This window comes from Primulina eburnea, chromosome 11 (assembly GCF_022965805.1).
Source record: "Primulina eburnea isolate SZY01 chromosome 11, ASM2296580v1, whole genome shotgun sequence".
NCBI classification, from domain to species: Eukaryota; Viridiplantae; Streptophyta; class Magnoliopsida; order Lamiales; family Gesneriaceae; genus Primulina; species Primulina eburnea.
This window is the reverse complement of record NC_133111.1, coordinates 2,858,739-2,870,411: the sequence shown is the minus strand read 5'-3', so window position 1 is coordinate 2,870,411 and position 11,673 is coordinate 2,858,739. Positions and strand designations below refer to the sequence as shown.

Below are 11,673 nucleotides of genomic sequence, written 5' to 3'. Positions count from 1 at the left end.
AATAAAATCCAACGGCATATATTAACAGCTCGCGAAATCCACGTCCCATAGTTCACCGATCCTTCTCAAAGATCCATTTCATTGTAACCCGCTCAAAATCCAACAGATCCAATAATCCGGAGCCCGCCACGTGTCGGAATCCCGGCAGACGTACATGATCAATCAAACAAGAAAAATAAAGATCACACCTCTGGCGTCACGCCACATATACATTTTCTTTGTAGACACTTTCAATCTCCATTTTTCCGAGGAGGAATTTCGTGGTGTATTGTGTTGGAGGAAAATGGAGTTGTTTTATTATTTGGTTTTTGGGGCGGTAGGAGCTGTGGTTGCAGCATTGGAGCTGAGTAAAAGTAACAAAGATCGGATCAATGCGTCAGCTTCTTTCAATTCCTTCAAGAACAATTACGTGCTTGTTTACTCGATTATGATGGGTATGTGAAATGATAGTAAAAACCTTCGATCTGGTGAATTTGATAAAATCTCATCGTGTGCGAACATTTTTGTTCGATCTAAATATGAGGGAGGTGGCAAACGACTGGAGAGTAAAATTCGACTGCATGCATTTTCCCTTTTTATAAATGAGAATTTTGGAAAATTATGAGTTCGATGGGTAAGTTAATGAATGTCTGAATTATTCAACCTATATAAGCTTTAATTTGTTGTTGCTATTTTCTTCGTGAAACAAAATTTATGGAAATGGGTACCCAAGTGTTTGCTCCACTAAAATGGCGCCAACAATCAGGAGTCGAAGATATGTTGTTGATATTATTTTTGTATTTTTAATAATTTTGAGAATTTACAACGTGATTATTATTTAGTTAGTTTATCTTCTGCTTTCATCGACTGAAGTAGACGAGTGATTTGTTTTGGATATGATATTTATGAATGTGGTTCCATTTAAAGCTTTACACTTGGAAGATCGTTTAGTGGAATTTTGCACAGTTGAACCTATATATCACTTGTGATATGATATATCTCACTTGAAAATCAGTGTCTGGGTCTAGATTTGTATCCATCTCATTACTATTGAATGGATTTGTACTGATGGGCCTGATCATGATGGTCAATTATACATTTATATCTCAGGATTGCTTTGTGTATTGATAAATATTACATGTTAAGAAAAACAATACCTTCATTCCGTATGATATCGGCTTTGTTCTTGAGTTTTACACTGGTTTTTTCAGAATATACAAAATCGATTCTTAAATGAGGGGATTCCTTTACCATATTTGTTCTCAATTCTGGTCTCTGAATGTAGGAAAGTTAGTTTATATGATATGGTTAACTATTCTCCAACTGTTGTCAATTTAGATTTCCGTATTTCTGTCTCTTTTATTATACTTTTTCTCTTGATAAGAGGTTCTGAAACTTATCTTTTATTTCAAGAAATATGCCTGTGAACTATAATCGGTGTTGCTGATGATGCTTTTCATGTGGCAAATAGCTGGTGACTGGTTGCAGGGTCCATATGTTTACTACCTCTACAGCACATATGGTTTTGGGAAAGGTGAAATTGGGCAGCTGTTTATTGCTGGATTTGGGTCTTCCATGTTGTTTGGAACAATTGTTGGATCCCTAGCAGACAAACAGTGAGATATCTTCCTGAGCTAATGTGAATTGATCATCGTTCTGAATCTCTCTCCCAATTGTTTTTGGCATTGACATTGCAGGGGGCGGAAGAGAGCATGCGTTACTTACTGTGTCACTTACATTCTCAGCTGCTTGACCAAGCATTCTCCTCAGTACAAGGTTCTGATGATCGGACGTATTTTGGGTGGTATTGCCACATCTCTATTGTTTTCAGCATTTGAATCATGGCTTGTGGCTGAACACTTCAAGGTGATGTGTCTGTACAACATTATTTGGTGTTACTACTGTGTAATCATATATCTAATTGATTCACGGTTATTGACTGAAATTTTCAATTCAATCTGTCTTTGCAGAGAGGTTTCGATCAGCAGTGGCTCTCAATAACTTTCTCCAAGGCAATATTCTTTGGCAATGGTCTTGTTGCCATTCTATCTGGATTGGTAGGAAATCTGCTAGTTGATTCCTTGAATCTTGGCCCTGTATCCCCCTTTGATGCTGCGGGGATAATTCTAGCTATTGGAATGGCCGTCATATTGTCATCATGGACTGAGAACTATGGGGACCCTTCAGAGAACAAGGACCTACTAACTCAATTCAAGGTTGCAGCTGTAGCAATTGCTTCAGGTTTTTCTAAATTTCTTGTATGAAAAATCGTTCAAGCTATTTGTTAGTCCATCCCCTGCATAGTTAAAAGAAAGGTTCTAGTTCTAGGTTCTTATCTTCCCAAACAAAACTTGGATTTGTAGGACGTTTGGTTTTTCTGGTTCTTTTTCGCGTTTTCCTCATGGAATTTCGTTAATGGTTTTAATGGTCAGATGAGAAGATTGCATTACTCGGTGCCATACAGTCCCTCTTTGAAGGTTCTATGTATACATTTGTGTTCCTCTGGACGCCTGCTCTGAGTCCAAATGATGAAGAAATTCCCCATGGTTTTATTTTTGCGAATTTCATGTTGTCTTCAATGTTGGGAAGCTCAATTGCATCTCGCTTATTAGCCCGCAACACTCTTAGAGTTGAGATCTATATGCAGATTGTATTTGTCATTTCTTCAGCCTCTCTTTTGCTCCCCGTATTGACGAATGTAGGTCAATGTAAACCTTAACCAATGGTTTCTTGGTTGATCATATCTATTCATTGTCTCCGTGTTCTCTTGATGAGCTATGATTAACTTCTTACTGTTTTGTGGCAGTTCTTGGTACCTCCTTCAGATGTGAAAGGGGGTGGCATCTCTTTTTCAGGCAGTCTCCAACTTCTTGGCTTCTGTATCTTTGAAGCTTGTGTTGGAATTTTCTGGCCATCTATTATGAAGATGAGATCCCAATACATTCCCGAGGAGGCTCGAAGCACCATCATGAACTTCTTTCGTATCCCACTAAACATCTTTGTCTGCATCGTGCTGTACAATGTATGTTTTCTTGACTACTGCTATTCAAGCAGCACACAACTCTTATGGTCTGTTTTCTTTATTTGATTAGTTGTCTTTCCCAGACGTCTCTTTTTCCTACACATCTTAACACATCAACCCAATTTTACATTCGTGGACAATAATAAATGGTGGCTTTTCCTACTTTTCCACAGTTTTACCATATTTAGTCCTGATTTACATCCTCAATTTTAGACATTTTAATGTGCATACCTATTAATTAAAAGGACATTGGAACTTGATAGCTGTCCTAAGACACACGATAAACATCCTGAAGCTGGAAATGTAACACCAAATATCGTAAAATATTAAATTTGAACTTTAGGGATATACTGTATGTTATTTACCGGATAAACAGAAGATTAATAACAGTTTTTTGATGTGTTTGTGTAGGTTAATGCATTCCCCATCACTGTTATGTTTGGCATGTGCTCCATATTCCTCTTTGTGGCATATATTCTTCAAAGACGGCTCGCAGCAATCGGGGATAAGCCAAGTGAGTATTCATTCTGTTGCCAATAAACTATAATAGGACCACTATTTGAAAGTCCATGAGAGACTTGCTGTGCGAGATCATAAATGGGAAGTATCACTAAAAATTCCTTGAACTATATCTTATTCTATACTAAAAATAGCAAATGTTTTTCCTACTAAAATCCCCATTTCTCTGATACTAGTTATTACTTCTCTATTCAGTTCTAAGAAATGTTGGTTGTACAGACCGATATATATTATGATGTATGACATTTATAGTTTTCCATTTGTTCTTATCTGCAGAGACGGAGGAATGGACAATGTTGAAGGAAAATGATACAGAATCTGAGCCGTTAGGTGATGCTTGAAGATTCAAATAACTTTAACTGCGATTATATCTCAACAGAGTTTAAAATCAATTTTTGCTACTAATCGTTTTTTTTTTTTTGGTAAAGATATTGTTTCCTAAAACAAAAGACACATGCAGTAGCACCTGAGGTTTATGTCCTATTCTATATGTAATAATTAATTTTGTAGTAATATCTCACTACTTTTGGTGTCCCACCCACATCTCCCAAAACTTATAGCTTGTATTAAATATCAAAAGGCCCCTATTTTTGTATCCACGATTATTATTTTCCATTTGCCTAAAAAAATCAAATAAAATGGAGTGTGAAACCTAATTTTATCAATGTTACTTTAGCTATGGATAGTCATCGACTTCTCGGAAAGGGTTTTAAGAATTATACAAAGTATTCTTTTGGATTCGATCTGGTAGACATAGACGAAGTAATAACCGCTAAAGAAGCTAGATCAGGGCTTGATTGACATTGTTGTTTACTCTCATCCGATCGAGGTGAGAAAACTTATTTCTCACAATATTTGCTTGTATAAAATCTTGTGCTCTGTTCATATGCACATATTCCCTTTGACCTATTTTAAAATTCTAAACATTATTTGCAATTATTATTCGCTTTGACCTATTTTAAACAATTCCGGCCATGACAAGAGCATTCCGTAGGCTGCTTTATTTGAGTCAGATCGAAGATTCGTCTCATAAAATTAATTCGTGAAACAGTGAAACGTGTGTCCCCTTAATTATGTAGTCTCATGTAATGGAACCTTGTTACTTTAATTACATTTAGGCTTAACCTTACTCAATAGTGACGATGATTAAAAGGAGTAATAGTATCTTGACCTAATTCACGGCGGCGATTTAAATGTCCTTGTGTATTAATATATTAATCTTTGACCTAATTCATTTATTGGTATCCATAGGGGAGAGGAGAATATTAATAATAAAAGCCGACAGATTGGTGCATTTTTGTCTTGGTCGGTTTTATTTAAATTCATTAATTACATAATAATAATTAATATATATGATTTCTTAATTATTACTATCCCTGTCTGGTCTCCACCGCTCATCAATATTTATTGTAAATGACATTATTAAGAATCTGTGGATTATCTTCCCTCGCCATTTAGATTCCTAAGAATTTGTAATCACACCCAAAACATACCACAGAGTTTAAAAGGAAACCAAGTCTAAGCAATAAGAATTGAGATGCATGACAATAACAAGAGCGGAGCTGAGCGATATCCTCGCGCAACCGTGCGCTCGAGCTCCCAAATTAAAAGATATAAGAGTCTATTTTATTTGAGTAGGTCTCTTGTGAGATGGTCTCACGAATCTTTATATGTGAGACGAGACGGGTTAATCATATCGATATTTACAATAAAAAGTAATACTCTTAGATTAATGGATGACTAAAATAAGAGATTAATCTTACAAAATACGACCCATGAGACCGTCTAACACAATTTTTTGCTATTTTATTTTATAATTACTAACCCAAAGATCTATTCAATTGTTTATCCATCATTAATTACTATCGCTCCACTAATACGTTAATTCTAAACAAATATGAATTTGAATAATTAATTCCACGTGATAAAATATTATAAATAAAGATATAAATTAACCTATGTTTGTCGTCGTAATTTAAACAATCTCGTACGCATCATGTGCAATTTCCATACTATCCTCAGCTATGTCTTCTCTCCATGATAAACAATCGAAAACTAGACTAATATATAGTTGATTCTTGGATCTTGTTAATTCATGAAAATTAGTATTAATAAATTTCATAAATATTTGATTTAACAAAAAATATAGCTGGTGATAATTGTGTAACTCAAATATTTTAAACCGTACAGTTATTCAAACACCATGTTCCGATTGTTCGATCATGGACAATTATTGAATTAAATAATTATAGGTGCCACCAATTAGAATAGGAGAGATTCCATTGAATATTGAACCTCTCATTATCTTCATCATCATTTTAAAAATTAAAAAAAAAAGGAAAAAAGAAATTAGTTCAGTACCCTTTGTGCTTATATATACAATGAGGTGATATTGCACGATTTGCACAATCCATAGAACTTTTAATCATATCCCCTTTAGAGAAAATTGTCTTCCATGAAGAGGTAGACATGGTGTGATATTGCTTTCGGCTCAACGCGGCACGACTAAACCCAGTCCGAATCGGTCGACATGGTTAGGCTAAATGTACGTGATCATGTTGAGCCGAATCAATATCACTCCTCTATGCTTCTTTGCCACAATGTGAAGGAAGTAGACCTTCTTCACCAACACGGAATTTCTCATGTTCCATTACTATTTGTTTTTCGAGGCATGGGAAAAAATTTACCCGTTATTGTATTTGAAAACTCGCACGTACGTTCCAACTCGAGAATAGGAGAGGATTTTTATTTTTCTTAGACGAAGAAAACTTTTTTATTTTAAATGAAATTATGAACGTTATAATCTCGATTTAAACTTAAAACTCATGCATGGATCATCTGAATTTAAATGTAAAGTACGTAAAGGGGCGGAGGAGAAGTATGGGCAAAGGTGGACAATTGCCCGACAGGATTTTTGGTCGAAATGTTTAGGTAGTCTAGCCCAACAAAAATATATCCAAGTAGGAACTATCAAATTCTAATTTAACAACAAATATGTTACTATTTTTAATTATTTTTCAATTTTCAAATTGTTCCCTACTTTGCTTGATGATGCACTTAATTAAAACAACCATAAAACAAGTTTTTTTAAAAGATATAACTCGTCGACGCTTCCTCGATACAAAATTTTCCGACCCGATGAAAAACCTCTGGCTACGTCCCTGAGTATAATGCATATTGTATGATGGAAAGATGATAAATCAGCACACTCGATTTTTTGGATTAAAGATGATTATACTTAATTGTAGCTCAATATAGAGAGATTCTTGAGCTCAACCACGATCAAGATACGTACAATCGAGCTTTACTTCATAGATACTGTACACGTGCATGTACATTATATTCGAATCCCACCTTTCACATTCTACATCTGCTACTGCTGGCGTCGATTTTTTTTTGTTCAGTTCCTGGGTACTTTTTTAGTACCACATTTCCACATGAAGTGTACCACATTTTGTATGACATAATACCACAATTTTGTGGGTAAAGAGTGAACCCAAAAAAATGTTTTGATTGGGGATTTTTCACCAACTTCCCCCATTATATTCATCCATGTATATAAGAGAAGAAAAAGAGAGACAAATCACAAAATCATTTAAAAAAAAAAAACCAAGAGTGCATATATATAGAACTCAAAATCCCGAGGGATTAATGGTGGAAGATAATTTAGAGGGAAAATCTGGAGAAAAAAATGCAATATGCCATATATTTTTTCTAACAAAAATAATTAATATTAATTAAAAAAAAAATTTTAAAAAGGCGAAGCGTAAACAGAAGAATCGCGATGGGCCAATCTAGATGAGGGTTTATGGAATGGGATGGATAAGTAGTCCAGCACGCCTGCCTGGTAAAGGGAAATGTCAGTGGGCCCCAGTTAAAAAAAAATTTAAAGGAGAAAATATTGTTTTCTAATTTTATCTTTTGTTGAATGAACAAAAATATTTTGTCATACGAAACTACGTTGCTTAAAAAAAATTATTTTACTTAGTATAAATTTTAAGATTTTTTTTTAATGAAACATAGGATCAAGCTTATGTTTAAATTTAATTTTAAATTGGAGATATATAAATAGTTAAATACCATATCTAAAATATTTTCTTGTCTCTCATTTGAAGTGATTTTAAAAATAAAAATATAATCAAACACCACTTTTAATGGAGAGCAGGTCTTTTGTGAGACGGTCTCACGAATCTTTATCTGTGAAACGGGTCAACCCTACTTATATTCATAATAAAAAGTAATATCATTATCATAAAAAGTAATATTTTTTCATGGATGACTCAAATAAGAGATTCGTCTCACAAAATACGACATGTGAGACTGTTTCACACAAGTTTTCGCCTTTAACGAAAGTATTTTGCTTTTATTTTTTTTATGCTTCAGTTGAGCGTTATTCAATTTTCAATACGCAGATGTGATTTTGTAAGAATCTTTATTAAGAAAATAAACACGAATTTATGCGGCAGGTCTTCAACATATTATGCACGAAATCTGAAATTTTAGTTTCGAGGGCTTTAAGGTGCTGCTAGAAAGCTACAAAAATAGCACACAAGGGGAACGAACAAGTAAAAGAATAGATCAATCACCTCTTTGTAAATCAGCATATATTCAAAAAGTGGCGAGTAGTTAGGCCGGACGTCTAGATTAGAGAATTGTATATTTACCATCAACTATATATACTTTGGCAAGCGTTCACTTGATCCTATACTTCTAAAACCGTAAATCTAATTCATGCACGTAACAGAGGAAACCAATATTTGACAAGAATCTAGATGATTATCATGAACTTCAAAAGAAGATTAAACAAGAGTAACTGATCAACACATGACCAACAAAATAAATTAAAACCAATTTCCTCCCATGATTCTTTTTTTTAAAAAAAAGAAATTACATCGGTAAATCTACCAAAGTGAAACAACATATAAATCTAAATTCATTATATAATGATTTCACCATGGACCTCTTCCAGCAAGCATTCCATTCCAAATATCTCCATTCGATCTTTCTTGATCCAATTCTTCATTTGCCTTCAAACCCTCAAATGGGAGGATAAATTTTGATGAGCTTCCATTATCACGATCTTGATCAACTCCTTGCAAATTCACATATCTATTTTCTACCCAATCTGATGAAAAGTTCAAGCATGGCTTAAATTCTTGCGTAGAAACTAAACCAGATGAGTAAATTATGGAGTTGGTATCCTCGGCAATTGGCATGGGATCATTAACAAAAGAACTAGTTAACCCCCATGATTGAGAGCTATTAGGGTTGTGAGGAATATTAAGATAAACTGGCAGACCAACAAACTGAGACACCCCATTAAAGCTGTTAAAAGAAGTGGACGGATTAAAGGCCAAATTTAGGGTTTGCCCTTCTTGAACATCGGGGTTTTGAGGTGAAACTTTTGATGGGACGTGATTTTGAGCTGATTTTTTCGACGACGGGGATGATCTTCGATTCTTTCTTGAACCTCCCCCCACAGGAACATTTCTCAAAGAACCTCCGTTAGTCCAATACCTTCTACAGGTCTTGCAGAAGTATCTTGGCTGGAATAAACTGTGGTTATTGTAGTAACAGAATTTTGTGTTGATTGAGTTGCATCTTGGACAGTTTAAAACTTCGTCTTTTGGTGGCCTTTGCTTCTTTTCTATGCCTAATGGCCTTGAGTTTACAAAAGCTTCAATACCCTAATTGATTTCAGATTTAAAAGAAATTGTAAGAAGAACTGAATAATTTCGCAATCAAATTATAAAAATGCATGCAGAAGGATCTGATGAATAAACTGAACAACAGATTGAGAAAAAAAAGCTCAAAAACACAGTTTTAGGTCACAATATCACGATTGCTAAAAGCTTGATTTTATAAAAATCAGTGCATGATGTTGATGAAAAATCAAGAAAGGCCTAAACTTTTGCTTGAGAATTAGTAGAAGATAAGAAAGCAATACGAATATAAGAATCAAAACATACGATAACATGTGAGCTAGCTAGCTTTTCCACAAAAGCAATATCAAGAAACTGAATCCACTTTCTTTTTTTTCCCAACAAAAGTGAATTATTGATCAGAAAGTTACATATGATAAACTATAAAATAAGGAAGTGTGTACTATTTTCTAACATGATTAATTGTCGCCACAAATATTACAAATTCAAAGCAAAAAAGATTGGTGGGGTTTGATAATCCCAACAAGGGTAAAGTGATCAGCTAAAAAAATATAGAAATTGCAAAAACCATATCTAAAATAAACCCTATAAATCTTTAAACCCTAGAAAGAATTTTCTCTCTTTTTTTTTTAAAAATTAATTTACCTGTGTCCACTGAGAGGCATCCATAGCAAAAAGGAAAGTAGAAAAGAAATGAAGGAAGAGAGGAAAAAAGATGAGTTAGGGTGTTGAAAGAAAGGAAAGTGAACCACTTTTGTTAAAGCAAGAAAGCTACGTACATGAAGGGTTAGTATTTGGCGTTTCTGTGTGTTTTCTTCCTACAATACGTGCCCGCTCATAGTGGGGGATGGTGATAAATATTGCAAGTAGAACAGGTGGGTTTACGTGGACCGGATCTAACCTTTCTCAATCATTGCTATTAATTCGAAAACAAAAAAAAAACCGAAAAATATATAATTTTATAGATGCTCGATCTTTGGAACGATTAAGAACACACGAATAGAAGTTGCATTATGGAACGAATAAGAACACACGAATAGAAATAGTAGCATTATGTGACTAATATTCATTCTTGAAATTTCAAGAATCAATTTCTTAAAACACCGATTGGCTCATGGATGAGATGATGAAAAATTCATAATATAATAAGGCAAAAACTTATGTGAGACGGTCTCAAATGTCGTATTTTATGAGACAGATATTGTAGTATCCCGACTCCTAATTTGAGTTAATTATTGGATTAATTATTTTCGGTAGGATCGGAAGGACCGAACCGGGTTCGGATCGTCCGAAGAGGGTTCGGAGCGTCCGAAGGTGGTTCGGATCGTCCGAGACAGGTGGCTGGACACGTGGAAGGGTTCTGGACACGTGGAAGAGTTCGGATCATCCGAAGTGGGTTCGGACCGTCCGAGACAGGTGGCTGTACTCGTGGAAGTCATGCAAGGTTCGGATCGTCCGATCAGGGTTCGGACCGTCCGAAGTGTACCGGATCGGATCGTACGAAGTGGTTCGGAGCGTCCGAACATTGGCTATAAATAGAGGCGCGAGGCTTCATTTGTGACTCGCCATTTCAGAGTGTTCCAGAGCATTTCAGTCGTTTCTGACAGGTTCTAGTCTTTTTCCGAGGTTCGGGCACTAGCGGGGAGCTACTAGTGTTGTAGCGGAGCTGTGCTCTAGTTTGGAGCTAGCGGCACCAGTGGGCTGACTGCGGACGCAGGCGTGAGTCTAGGACTGATTGTTAGGATCTGCTGGTTTGAGGTACGAAAGTACTATCCGAGATATCCTGGTCGAGTATACATTCTTATATGTGTTGCATGATTATGTGGTGCATTGATATATGTCATATGATGCATGCTATTATGTCACGCTGTATGATGCATGTTGCATTTCATGTTGAGCCGTATCTCCTTCGAGATAGTCTTTACTGTTGAGCTGTATCTCTTTCGAGATAAGCTATATCTTGTGGGGCCGCTCAGCCCTGTCTTGTCTTGTGGACGCATGGACACCGAGAGTACACAGTGGCCGACGGGTCGGGAGGGCTTCGGTGATCCGGGACATTTTTGGTCCACGTCTGTTCTTGTAGTGGATGCAGTGACCCAGAGGAGTACCGCGCGGCACTATCCACTTGGCGCCTCTAGACTGAGCATTTTGAGATCCTTTGTTACTCCTGTTTCTTGACTACCCTGGTAATATCATAGCATGTGCATTTCATATAGGCTTGTATACTCATGCTTTTGTACTGGGCGTTCTTATCGCTCACGTCCTCGGTTTTGTTTATCTTGGACACCCCATTCCCACGGGGCAGGCCTCAGGTTGGACAGCTCAGGAAGAGCAGGAGGAGGACAGTGAGTGGCTGGTTGGGTTAATTTTCAGTACTATTCTTTTCGATATGGTTGTACCGTATATTTCATTTTAGTTCGAGTTGTTCTGGATTTTCGATTGGGTTGTATAACTGTCGTTTGTTGGCCTTTTCCGCAATTATCTCTGATT

The 11,673-nt window shown here is 36.0% G+C and overlaps 2 protein-coding genes across 2 annotated transcripts; one reads left to right on the top strand and one right to left on the bottom strand.

The window, feature by feature from the left end:
• The first annotated feature begins 206 nt into the window (after positions 1 to 206).
• LOC140805784 (uncharacterized) lies at positions 207 to 4,057 on the top strand. The gene is made up of 8 exons (XM_073162089.1): positions 207 to 434; positions 1,451 to 1,595; positions 1,677 to 1,845; positions 1,950 to 2,220; positions 2,412 to 2,677; positions 2,786 to 3,001; positions 3,413 to 3,515; positions 3,797 to 4,057. Exons 1-8 carry the CDS (start codon positions 284 to 286, stop codon positions 3,859 to 3,861), a joined length of 1,386 nt encoding a protein of 461 aa, XP_073018190.1. The 5' UTR covers positions 207 to 283; the 3' UTR covers positions 3,862 to 4,057.
• A 4,263-nt stretch (positions 4,058 to 8,320) lies between these two features.
• On the bottom strand, positions 8,321 to 9,934 carry LOC140804465 (dof zinc finger protein DOF3.7-like). Its single transcript, XM_073160503.1, has 2 exons — positions 9,829 to 9,934; positions 8,321 to 9,207 (listed from the first exon to the last, which is right to left on the bottom strand). The coding sequence occupies exons 1-2, from the start codon at positions 9,850 to 9,852 to the stop codon at positions 8,470 to 8,472; spliced, it is 762 nt and encodes a 253-aa protein (XP_073016604.1). The 5' UTR covers positions 9,853 to 9,934; the 3' UTR covers positions 8,321 to 8,469.
• Between the last annotated feature and the right edge of the window lie 1,739 nt (positions 9,935 to 11,673).